The sequence below is a fragment of the Antechinus flavipes genome, chromosome 2 (genome assembly GCF_016432865.1).
Source record: "Antechinus flavipes isolate AdamAnt ecotype Samford, QLD, Australia chromosome 2, AdamAnt_v2, whole genome shotgun sequence".
In the NCBI taxonomy this organism is placed as follows: domain Eukaryota; kingdom Metazoa; phylum Chordata; class Mammalia; order Dasyuromorphia; family Dasyuridae; genus Antechinus; species Antechinus flavipes.
Genome location: NC_067399.1, coordinates 132,689,275 through 132,702,856, shown reverse-complemented (window position 1 = coordinate 132,702,856; position 13,582 = coordinate 132,689,275). Strand labels below are relative to the sequence as shown.

Below are 13,582 nucleotides of genomic sequence, written 5' to 3'. Positions count from 1 at the left end.
AGGGCCCAGAGGATGCTAAGAACAAACAGTTCCGCCCAGATGACATTCCAACCTAGAAGTAAACAAGGCAGCATTATGCGTAGTTAGTGAATGAAGACCATGGAGTCAGGAATACAGGCTCCACACCTCTTGGCAATCTGGCTGAATGACTCTGACGGTATATGACTTCATTTGTCAATGACCCAGATAACTCAGCACTAAAGAAAGCAGTACAGAGGCTGATCTCCATGGTAGAAGGCATTTCCTTCTTCAGGAATTCCTTATACCAATGAAATTTTTAAAGTGTTCAAAACATAGCTATTATATAAGGAGCAAAAGCAGTTAACTGTCTAACCCTGTGATTAACTGAGGCTAAGAAAACAATTAACTTTAATATCAATATTGTTGTTAAAGATGGATACTGCTGTTTTCTTATGATGGCCAAGTTGTCATACTTGTAAACTGAACTGTATTAAGTATAAAGGCTCTTCTTCTTAAAATCCATCACACCCATTACCATTTATTAAATCTAACTTATTTAGTAGCCCAGAAGCTCTATTCGCCTCCAAAAACATCTTTAAAACACTTACTTATACAATAAATATAGGTATCATATTTCAGCATTTAACAAATTTTATCTACTCTATGATGATTTAAAGCTTGTTTTTTCTAGAATTTTTGTAATTTTCTACAGGTGACAAAATTTTTTGGATATGATTTTCTACCAGTTAATATTACAAATTAAAGAACAATGAAAGAAATTTATATTAAATTCTGAAGTTTTAATCTACTTAGACAACGAAGAATAATTTTTCATCTGACAAACAAATAAAAAAAAAAAACCTACTCTTTCTAATTTTGTCTTTCTAAGAATTAACAGGAAGAGACAAAACTCTACAATAGTATTTTGTAAATTCACAGCTATACAAGTTCCACTGGTGCTACTAAAAATACATTTTCAAATAAAACTTGATCACAAGAAAAATCCATATGGATAGCATAAAAAATTATGAGAAGTCTGTTTTCAATTTCCCTTAACACCACTCAAAAAGAAATGATAAAGTTTATTGTTGGAAAAAAGTATCCCAGAAAGAGAGAGTGTGTGTGTATTTTTTTCTACTTTAGTTCCTATCTATAAAAGGCATTTAAAGAATCATAAGATTTAGAGTTGGAATAGACCTTAACAACCATCTGTGTCAAATTCCAATAGAACTATATTCCTATTATCCAGATTATACTGTATTTTTATATATTTAACTATATATATTTTATATATTATATATAAAAACTAACTTGGAGGTTTCTTCCTTAATCACAAGGCTTTTGCTACCTTTTGCAATCTCCAAAATTACCATTTGGTCCATGACATGAAAGTATAATTATTTCTAGAAGGAGGGGGAAAAACCAAATATCTGTTCTTTCATTTGCCAACTAAATAAATAAATAATCTAGATTTTCCTGTCCACTATTTCATAATGTAAGAGACTTCCAAATTAAGAAAAGTAGATCTCTTAAAGGAGAAAAAAAAGGAGAAAATAAAATAATTTTCAATATAACAAGTAAATGTTTTAGTAAATATACCTCAAGACTATGAACCTGGATTTATACAATAAATACAGGCTTAATTTATACATATTCTAATAATAGGAATAGGGTAATTATTTAAAGGCTAAAAAGAACAATAGGTAAAATACTCCGCTTAGCTTAGATAAAAAAAGTAGAACTGCTTGTGTTATAGCTAAACATCACAGACAGCCAAATTCAACAAATGGTAATTAAATGGTGTGGTCCAGGCCAGGTCTGTCCCCAAGAGACAGTCTCTTAAGGAGAGGACCACACCTCTTTAGTCCTTGCTTTTAGTGAGCAATTTGAGTGTTAGAACACAGAACAGCAAACAAATACTTATTAGTAAAATATTAATGGTTTAATATGGAAGAAGATCTATTTCCCAAGTTATCAAACTTTAAATAGCACATAAATTAACGACCTCAACTAGAATTACAGAAATATACTTTCAAATGTACAAACTTAAGGATCAGCTACTTTTCTTAAATGTATGCTGTGCTTCTCAAGGACTTCTGGTTTTCCTTTGATAAACAGAATGAAATCTTATTACCAACATTTTTCTGGTTTTTAAAAAATAAAAAGTGAACCATTAGGCATCTGAACAAAGACATTTGAGAAATGCACTTATTTATAGTCTTATGCCAAGAGCAAAAAAAAAAAAATTACCTCCACGTCAGGATAATCCAAGAGCAGAGACCCCTCCTCACTGTAGGTATAAACTACGAAATCTTTGGGTAATAGTCCCCTACAAGATAATAAGACATTTTTATTTTTCCCCCTACATGAATAAAAGGACTTAATAAAAGGACTCTAGAAAAGCCAATCTAACAGAGGAAATAGGTAACATTTGACAGGAATATTGTTATTATCAAATCCAATATTAACTTCTCTCTCAAAAGGTCATACTGACAGTAAGAAAGCCCCTCCCTCTGAACAACCCTAGTAATGTCAGAATTCTACTAAAGTCCTAGCAATCTTGCTTATGAAGCCTTTACTTTCACTTAAGTCCCCACCCTGGGATCTTACCCTGTAAACAAAGACAGATAAAACCAGATCAGCTGCCAAAGTGGCTTGTGTAGTTCTTGAGTTGCTAGTTGAGATTTATGATGAATTAGATCCTGAAGGGTAAAAAACAAAACTAAAGTGCTAGAGAGATGAATTGTCAAGTGGTTGAGAATTTCAAGATTAGACCTTGATACTTAACCTGCCTGTCTTCTCTTTTCCTCCTAAAAGTATAAAGTTTATAAGTTTCCTGGGGAGCCATTCATTTATTCAGACATGATTTACCCTAAGATTGTAAATTTGCAACTCAGCTATCTTAATTAAAGATGCCTTATTTCTCCACTTATAAGTTTGGTTATAAGACTCAAGTTATGAGACTTGATAGTAATTCAATTAAAATTAAATTTATGAAGACGTTGTTAAATATAGCAAATACCACTGCAAATCTAACAATATGCAGGAATGGAATTAGGATCAAAATAGCAATAAATGACAAAAACAGAATGTTAAGTTCCCCATTTATCTCACGTGGCCATAAAATTTTTGCTGGAGAAAAAGGGTATAAAACATCCCTGACTTAATGAGTTTAGCCTATTTTTAGGAAATGATACTGTAATGAGAATCATTGTTTCTCTACTTCCTCCCAAGACAGTGTTTCAAAAGAATATTCTAAATGTCCAAGGTGAGTGAAATGGGAAACTGAGGAATTCTCAATATAATAACCTTGGGTAATTCAAGACTCAGTATCAAAGATCTGTTTAATCATCAGACTCTGGAAGAAGAGCAAAGACTTTACTCTTCCCAGTAGAAAAGATTTAATGCTGCCATTTGTTATGCGAGGTAACCAAAGAAGTCTGATAATCTGGGATTCCGCCAGCACTCACCATGCTAAAGAAATGAAGAACTTCCTTGCAGAGAGAAGAATAGATCAAGTAATGATTCCTGCAGGAATGATTGCCTATCTCCAGACCCTTGATATTGCAATAAACAAGCCATTCAAGGACCATTTGCGCATGGAAGTCAATGACTACATTGAAAATAGAATGGAAAGAAATCAGCATGGAAACTTTGTGAAGCCCTGTCTGCAAGAAGTCGTGACTTGGGTGAAGAAGTCGTTGACTTGGGTGAAGAAGTCGTGACTTGGGTGAAGAAGTCGCGGGATAAAATTACTGACAGCTGTGTCGCCAAGGCATGACGAGCAGGTTACCTGGACAAGACATGTTCATTTAAAGAGAGCTATATTGCTGGACATGACAGATTGGGTCCACTTCTTCTGAAGGAAATAGAGGCGCAAGACATTCAGGACGGAATTCAGGGTATGGACACTTATGACAATGTTGTTGAAGAAGATGACATGATCATTATTGAATAAAGGTACTTTTTTTTGTTCACATTTACCTGTTTATCAAAATTGCTGTCAATGTTCATTAAAATAAGCCCTCCCCTGAAAATAAGGCCTCTGGTGGTTTTTTTTCCTGTCCAAAAAAATTTAATAAGACAGTGTCTTTTTATCGGGGAAACACAGTATTTAATTAAAGAGACTCATTCTTCAATTCTATTCAAATGCCAGCTATAGCTGAAACCCAACTTGTAGATAAAAAGAGCCAACATGAAACAACTCCTTGCAGAGGACTTGACATTCCATGCCATGCTAGGCTATGCCAAGGAAACCTCTGCCTGCTGGGATGATATTGTCTTCCAATATTACCCTGTCTTTATCCTTACCTATTTTCCTAACGAGAGTTTATGCCTCTCTGTCAGGATTTCTCTACTAGAAATCTTACTTCCCAATGCCTATAATAACCCTCTTTTATCAGTTTAGCCTTTTCGAGCCTGTAAATTCCTTTACAAAGAATCTCTATGCCACCAGAAGGGAGTTCCCCAAAACTCCCTACCCTTGTGCTGAATCCCAAGGGAGTGTAGAGGAGCCAAACCTCTCCATTTGGTTCCCTGAACCCCAAACCTGCCACTAGACCTTATCAAAACCTCCCTGACCACCAGAAACCCAATCTCATTTTAGTTTCCTAAATCTAGACCTCATAATTTGGTTCCCTGACAAAAGAGAACCCCAAAACCTAAATCTTATCAATACCACAAAAAGCCCACCTGTATTTCAAAGACAAATAAGGAATAAAGATCAAGTTGGCCAATGACTTTAACATGAGATAGGTGGACAAACAGAGTTTCTGTAAATCTTGACTATATAACTATCTTCATAACTTCTGTAAAGTTGGCTTTCCTACTCCAGACTTTCTGATGAAGGGATTGCCCCGAGAATCAAAATAAAAAACTTTCTGTTTTGTACCATGCCTTTGAGCAGTCAAGTTGAGTTAGGATCTTTACATTTCACACAAAGGGAAGGGGTAAAGTCCCCTTTCAAAATTTCATACAATGCATTTTCTTCCAACTTTCTGGAGAAACAATTGGATGTAAGATACTGCAGGTACATCTACCACCTCTTAAATGATCTACAATGAAAGAGACTGAGTAGCCATCTAAAGCATATGCCTAATTGATCTTAGATGAGTGTAAGGAAATTATCACTTGCTTACTCCCTTGAAATAAAACTAGGGAAGTTAAGAGAATATAGGTTTCATTTATGTTAAGCAACACAGTGCTTAAAAATTGGAGGCAAAGATGGTTAAACATTTAAATGATTTAGATATACTGAAAGTTCTGACTCATTCACTTAGAGCACAAAAGTCTATAAAGATTCTCCAACCACAATATAATCACACTACTTGAAATTAGATTATTTGAGACTCAACAACCATTTAGATTCAAAAAAACTCTCCCAACCTCTAAGAAGCTAGATAACAGTTAGCAGAGTAAGACAATGGAAAACCCACAACATTTGGAATTAGGAAGAAAGTGTAAATTATTGTGAGGAAATAGATTAACATCTCCAATGATAAATTGTGCCCCAAGGGTCAAATCTGACCCTAGTAGATACAATATGTAAAAACATTTTTGGCTAGCAAAACTCCTACAAAAATAAGCAGAGGGCCAACAAATTAATCTGTACCAGTAACCAAAAAGTCTCAAAGTAAATTATTTGTGCTTTTTTTTTCCAAAGATATGCTAACCAATGGAATGGGAATTTTAATTGGGAGAGAGTGACTTAACAAAGACAAAGTTCAAGGAAGAAGCTACAACATGTCAAGAAAACATTGTAAAAACACTGGGGATTAGACAGGAGAAGAGAAGCCAAAGATAAGCAAAGAGTCCAAGAAAGGAAAGAAAGAAGGGCAAAGAAAATAATTTCCTTTACATTATTACCCAGGATTAGCAGCTCTGAAAATTTTTCCTTAAAACTACACATTCTCTTCCTGCAACTGAAATCCATTTTCTTACTCAATTTTCTAAAAAATGATGAAAAGTTTATCTTTTCCCTCATAATTTCTTAAAAGTTGAAGCAGAACTTCAACACAGTGTGTGTGTATGTGTGTGTGTGTGTGTGTGTGTTTAAAACAGATCTACAAATCAAACATTTATTGATAATAAATCATAATTTTGTGATTCTCCTCCTCCACCCACACTCATTTATGAGATACCATATGGAGTCTCAAACTAGTTTAAATTAATATCTCTTACTTATTTCTTTCCAGGTGAACAATATGTTTCCTTCCTTCGGCTTGAATGACATAAGACACCTGATCCTAAAAGGAAAAAAAAAAAAAGAAATAGTAACTCACAATTGCTTTTTAAGCGATTATTTATATCAATAAAACCCCAAAATTACAGCCCACATTAAAATAATGATCAATATAGCTGGACACTTTGTTTTTAATATTATTTCCAAAAAAAAAAAAAATCTAGCATGTAAACAGAATATTTGCATTCAAAACAATATGAATGGGCTTTGACCATCCTTAACAGGAAGTAGTTTAGTATAGTAGAAAGAACACCTGTATTCCAATCCCCGTTCCTATCATTTACCAAGCCAGAGGAACATTGACCACAAGAATTCTAATCCAATTCTTAATGTGAAAGTTGGGCAACCCTTGGTTCTCAAAGGTTGAGTCAAAGGAAGACATCTGGCATATGCCTTACTAAAAAGGTCTTAATGGAATGAATCCCTATGATAGACAATCAACTTCAGAGAAAAAGTCTAGAGGACAAAAGAGGTTTAACATCATTTGGCTGGCCACAAAAACCTATGGGAAAAAAAAATAATCCTTAATCTTGAGCAGCCTCTTCTGTGCCTGAAAAGAAAATGGCAGAACAGCTAAAAGAGAGCAAAAGATTTTAAGTATCATAGTTATCATACAATCAAAAAGCATTTATTAAACACAGTTAATGATATGCTCTTATTGAACTATATTACTCAAAAAGAGCATAAATGGAAAAACTACTTTGAAGATAACTGCAATTTATAAGTCAAAGCTATTGAAGAAGATGAAGACAGAAATTCTATAAAGAATTTTATAAAACCTTCTAAATTAAGTCAATTAATAAGGGAGGCTATCAAAAGTATGTCAGAGAATACTGCTTAGAAATATCAGAAAGACCAATGATAAAGGAATCAAAAGTATCAGATCTTTTATCCAGTCCAGAACAGCTCATGCAAATAATCAGAAGCCCAAGAATACAGAGGTTTCACTAGGGAAGCCAGCCAAAGCTGCCAATGGAGGCAGTGAGAAAACCTTGAAAGAAGCCAATGTTATCACAGGTAAACCAGCCAAAAGCCAGAAAGAGAGACACATCATCATAAAGCACAGGTAGATGATCCATCCCACTGCCAAAGCTAAAAAGAGGAAGTAGGTCAGAAAAGTCAGCACAAACAAATTTTAAACCTTTCATCTAGTACTCAGGGGGCTATTAGAAGGCATTTCAAACTCCTGTAATCTGGACTGTAAGCCAGATCCTAACCAGAAACTATGTCACTACAAAGGGAAAAGGGCCTGCACTCCTTGCCACCTGTTAAGAACTTGAGCAAGGAGTTCTGTAGTGGAGGAATAAAACCAGAATGTTCTCTGACATCCAAATGGTCTTGTTGGATTAAGAAAAACTCAAGAAGTAAAACCTAAAAGAAAACAGCCCAACACCTATGAGCAAATACAGGGGACAACAATTATGTGAAAGAAATGAAATAAGAGATGGAAAATAAAATTAGAAATGAGATAAGGATTTAGGAGGGGAAACTGAAAAACAACTAGCAAGAAACTTATAGCTTAGTATAAAAACCATTACCCAATTATCAAACTCCTTATCATATAGAATAGAGCAATCAGAACTCAATGGCTTCATGAGATAACAAGCAATATTATAACAATGCCAAAAGATTAGAGAAAAATTGAAGAAAATATAAAAGTATCTACTGTCAAAAATAACTGGAAAAAATGGCCAGAAAGATAACACAATAATGACTGGACTCCTTAAAAGCAATGACCAAGCAAAAAACCTAAGACAGTAAAATTAAAATATAATCATATAATCACAAGAAAAAATATACAAAGTAGAATATAATATTCCAATGAGAAAGAATAATAAACACTAAGTTCAACTATAAATCTGAGCATAATCATATATGGGGAAAAATGAATCTTTATTAGAATAAACAAGGGCAAATCTAGAAGAAATAAATACCATTTCTAGTCATATGAAAAAATTCTCTATTGATTAAAGAAATGCAAATGAGGCCAATTCTGAAGTACAACTATGTTTCTTTCAGATTAGCTAAAATGACAGAAAAAGACAATGATAAATGTTAAAGGGGATGTGGGAAAACTGGGACACAAAATACATTATTGATGGTATTGTGAACTTAACCAACCATTCTGGAGAACAATTTGTAACTGTGCCCAAAAGGTTATCAAAAAATGTGCATACCCTTTGATCCAGCAGTGTTTCTACTAGGTCTGTATTCCAAACACATCATAAAAAAGGGAAAGGGACCTACATGTGCAAAAATGTTTGTAGCAGCACTTTCTATGGTGGCAAGGAACTGGAAACTGAGTGGATATCCATCAGTTGGGGAATGACTGAATAAGTTGTAGTATATGAATGTTATGGAATATTATTGTTCTATAAGAAACAAGCAGCAAGATGATTTCAGAAAGAGACATATATGAACTGATACTAAGTGAAATGAGAAGAACTAGAAGAGCATTGTACGGAGCAACAAGATTATGTGATGATCAACTCTGATAGATATGGCTCTTTTCAATAATGAGGTGATTCAGATCAATTCCAACAGACTTGTGATGGAGAGAGCCATCTGCATCCAGAAAAAGGACTGTGGGGACTGAATGTAGATCACAATATAGTGTTTTTACCTTTTTTGTTATTGTTTACCTGCTTTTTTTTCTTTCTGATTGGTTTTTTTTTTCTTTTTTGATCTGATTCTTTCTTGTGCAGCATGACAAATTGTGGAAATAGAAGAATTGTACATATTTAACCTATATTGGATTACTTGCTGTCTAAAGGAAGGAATAGAGGAAGGGAGGGAAAAAAATTTGGAACTCAAAATTTTGCAAAGGTAAATGTTTAATATATTTTGTAAAATGTTTACATATATTTTGAAAATAAAAACTATTTTTAAAAAGGGGGAACTTTAACCATGTCACTTTCCTCAATAAAAAGCTAAAATTCCTCCTGACACCCCCCCCAAAAAATAATGAAAAAGTTGCTCAGTTTTCAGGAAATTAAAATGATTAAAGATTTATAGACTATGCAAAAAGCCTAAACCAATATATCATAAATATTTTTTTTTGAAAAATGGGGAAAGTGCCAAATGGATCTGGAAAATATTGAAAAACAGCACAAAAAATATGAAACCATTAGTATATAAGAAATCCCTCCAATGCTTCTACCACAAAGCTTCCAAAGTGATTTTCCTAAACCGTATAGTTATGAGCATGTTTCATTATTACTCAACAGCTTCCTAAAGAATCAAATAGGATTTTAAGATCAAACAGAAACTATTCTGTTTGGAATTTCAAAACCTTCACAATCTTTCTACCTTTCTAGTCTTCTACATGAATTCCTACATGTTCCTGGCCCATGAATTTTCCTGCCCCAGCCATAGTGACCAACTAGCTTTTCCACTTTTATAACACATGTACTGTCTCTATGCGTTTTCACTGTCTATCCCACAAATCTGGAATGTACTCCCTCTTCAACTCCAACTCTTGGAATCAAAATTCAGCTCAAATATTACATTTTATATGAAGCTTTTTCTGATCCCTCCAACTTCTGTTTTCCTCCCTCCCTCCTACAACTACTTAGTATTTATTTGATATACATCATATACATATACATAAATATACATTCTTATAGTATATTCATATATGTTGTGTCTTGTGTTACAATTTAAGCTCTGTGAGGGTACAGGCTACTTCACTTTTGAGTTTTTATACCCATATCTTAAAACATAACCTAGCACACAATCAGTGCTAAATAAAGGCTTGCTGATTGATTCCTTTTAGAAACATTCCCCATGTACAATTAAGGTCATTGACTTGTTCAAACAAAAACCAAAATCATCCAAAACCAAAACCAAAAAGAAAAATGTAAGAAAAATACTAAAATTCTAACTTAACTAATTCAAAAATGGGAAAAAGACAAACAGATTTTAAAAACAGACAAAAACAAGAACTATCACCAAGGGAAGGTTGGATAAAAAGAGGGAGTAGGGAAGGGTTTGTTTTTTAGCCCCAGATATGACAAATTATAATGACACAAGGTATTAACAATTTTTTAAAAACTGAAGAAAACTAAAGTTTTTAAAAAGCAACCTACCTGTGCTGAATAGGGCCTAGGGGCCTCTCTCCTTTCTCTAACTAATCTCCAGGGTGTTATAATTTCATAGGAAGACAGATGTGAGGTCTGCTGAAAACCTATCAAAGAAAAAAGCAATCAAATTATAATCAATGAGAAGGGAAAAACATGTGATATCCAAGAAAAATATCAAAAGTCCAAAGTACAAAATTCTGAAAAACTATCAGACATGCAGATATAATAAAATATCTCATCTTACTTAAATTTTTTTCACATTTCATGTAGATATCTCTTTCATCATTTTCATACCCTGTCAGCTACCATTTACTTCTATATATATATTATATCTTCCACAATGAACATGAGATCTTCTTGAAGGCAGAGACTAAGTGGTTTTTTTACTTGTACCCCAAGTGCTTTGCAATAGAAGGCACATAGTAAAAATGTATTGAATTAAAAGAGAAATAAAAGTTAAAATATATTCTCTTTCCTCTGAAAAGAGCACTAATGATCACAGATACTTGAAAATATGTAATGAAGATTTCTAGGTTTCATGGAATCAATTCCTAGTTTTCTACGTTCCTGAAAATGAAGGCAATTGGCAGGAATTAAAGACAAGTCTTCCTATGCCATCAAAGCCCATTCCTTGCTTTCTATCCTGCCATCTAGATGAATCCTTTTAGTTTAAGAAACAGTTCCTCTCATACGTGTCTCTCCCTCCCTTACAACGGATTTGGCTCCAAATTGTCTCCAAGGGGTCAGAATGGTGCAATTTATGATGACTAACCAGTTGGATGTAGCAATGTAATGTCTCCATTGTTCATACTTTATTTGCTTTATTTGTCCTTCCCTTTTTTTGGCTTCATGAAACAGTCAGTTTTTACTGGCAAATGCTGAGGTCAACACTAAAGATCTGCCCACTCACTACCAGTTAAGCAGAATTTTCCTGGTCTAGCACTTATTATTATAATTTCTTTATCTTTTTTTTATTTCCTCATCTTTGTTAATCATTACTCAGTTACTATTTATTCTCTTTATTTCAAGCTTATACATATACGAAAATGGCCATAGGTGGAAGTACTTCGAATAGATTGCTTCTGCTGATATGCTTTGGAGTAATTAAGTAATAGTCACTAGGCATTTAAATGACAGCCACCAAGCTAAGAGCTGGAAATAAAAAGATAAAAGACAATCTTGCCCAGAAGAAGTTCACAGATTAAAGAGAAAAATTGATATGCAAACAAGATGCATTTAAGAGAAAACATAGGATTTTATATTTGATGTTGGAGGTGTTAAGAGTCACTGGAGTTCAATGACCTGAGATACATGATGGAGGTAACAAGGTCAGATTTGTCTTCAAACTGTCTTCTCTCCATATTTTTATGACACTGCTTTCTCTTGGTTCTTCTACCAATCTGATGATTCAAATCTTTGCCGTATCTTCACCCAGCTCATACAGACTTAAATATGTATGTCCAATAGGATTCTTTTCCCAGAGTACTCTTCTTTCTCCCTATATACTATTTCATTTAGTGATCTCATCAACTCCCAATAAAATCATACCCTCCATTGAATGATTCTCAGATCTACTTATTTAATATCTTATCTAAATACTCATCTAATATCTCTATTGATCTCTTGTATTTCTGCTACCTACTGAACATTTCAATTTGAATGTCCTATAGATATCTTAAAATTATTATTTTCAAAGTTGAATCCATTGTCTACTCTCTACTCCCAAGCCATCTTCTCTTCCCAACTTTCCAATTATTGTCAAGGATACTACCATCCTCCTAAACTTATAACTTAGTATCATCCTCAACTTTTCACTCTCTCTCACCTTCACCCCCATATTCAATCCATTACCAAGGCCTGTCAATTTTAGTTTTGAATGAGATAAGGTGAGATCTTTCAAGACAGTTGTGAAAATCGAGTAAGGCTTCATCTATTTCAAAGTTTGAGTAGGACTGAAGGACTTTAAGCATTAAGTTAAGGGTATACTTAAGCCCCCTCCCTGCTATCCTCTTAAGGGCATATTTAAATCCCCTTCTCGTTATCCTTCTATGACATCAATGTCTTTCTGTTTCGGTAAAATATGGGCAACTATGTACTTATTGGTCAAGTTCAATTTCTTGGGTAGTTCCAGCATTTAGAATGTAAGATCTTCAGCCAATAAGGATGAGGGTCAGTGGTGGGAGTGGGTATTTGCGTTAGGGATAAAAGTGTTGACCCTGCCCCCCACGGTATCTCCTCCCTTCGATTATCTGCTCAACTGGTGGGACTCCCCGATTCTGGCCAGAACGTAGAATAAACTTTGCTTTGCTTCTAGAGATCTCTCCAGCTTTTTTTATTAAATAAGTATCTGAACCACACAGTTTCATAAGCTCTCTCACATTCCACCCTTCTGTCCAGACACTACCATAACCCACAGGTTGGTATTTTCACAGGTTGTTCCTCATTTCTGGAATGCTCTCTTTCCTTATCTATACCTCCTAGTTTCTTGAGCTTTCGTCAAGCTCTAGCTAAAACACCACCCATGCTTAGTTTTTTATTTATCTAAAACATATCTTTTGCAGTGAAATTTTCTTAATGTATGTGAGAAAGTACTGCTTTATATATTGATATTTTGATTGCTGAAAGGCAGGAAAAGAACGTTTCTTCAAAAAACAACAACCACCACCCTAAAAAACAACTTGAGAAGATATAGCACAGGACAAAGACTATGCTAAGGATAAAGAACAGTCCTGATGAATGCACTGAGAAGACTTGTCTTAAGGCAAAGCAATAACAGAAGTAACTATGGTTGCCAGTCCATCACATCATTTTCATGTGACTGTTTCCAGTTTTAAAGGTTACAACTGAAAAAGTATAAATCCAGCAAATATTTGGAGATCATGGGAATTTTTAAGAACTGTTGAGTCACACATTACAAAATTATCACAGCTAAGTTTGACATCTTAGGCTACAGATGAATTATTGCTTACAAGGAAGCACTGATAGAAGGCATTAGAAGCCAAAGAAGAAACTCTAGGAAGAAGCAAGCTGAAAAATAGTATTAAAATAAGAATAGAGAAAATCTGAGTATAGAAGGAGTTAGAAACAGAAGGCAAAAGAAATCACAAGCATTTAGAAGCTAAGGAAAGGAGCTGACAGAAAAGCTTTGCAGCTGTTTTTGTTGGGAGCCACGCTGATTGGAAGATAGGTACTGCTTTGCCCAGAGCTGACTGGCTCGCTGTGAGAAAGCTGAATCCTGCTGGGTGAGAAGAGTCAGCTGGACTAACTATAACTACACTGTAGTACCATCTATGGTCTG

The 13,582-nt window shown here is 34.3% G+C and overlaps 1 protein-coding gene across 1 annotated transcript in view; it reads right to left on the bottom strand.

Annotated features, from left to right (window-relative positions):
- The window catches only part of ADAM9 (ADAM metallopeptidase domain 9), a 95,287-nt gene that overhangs the window by 70,866 nt on the left and 10,839 nt on the right, over positions 1-13,582 (bottom strand). Inside the window, exons 2-4 of the mRNA XM_051975555.1 lie at positions 10,291-10,388; positions 6,142-6,206; positions 2,212-2,290 (exon numbers count right to left, since the gene is read on the bottom strand). Of these exons, the coding sequence (XP_051831515.1) occupies positions 2,212-2,290; positions 6,142-6,206; positions 10,291-10,388 (242 nt within the window). The remainder of the gene's footprint in view (positions 1-2,211; positions 2,291-6,141; positions 6,207-10,290; positions 10,389-13,582) is intronic.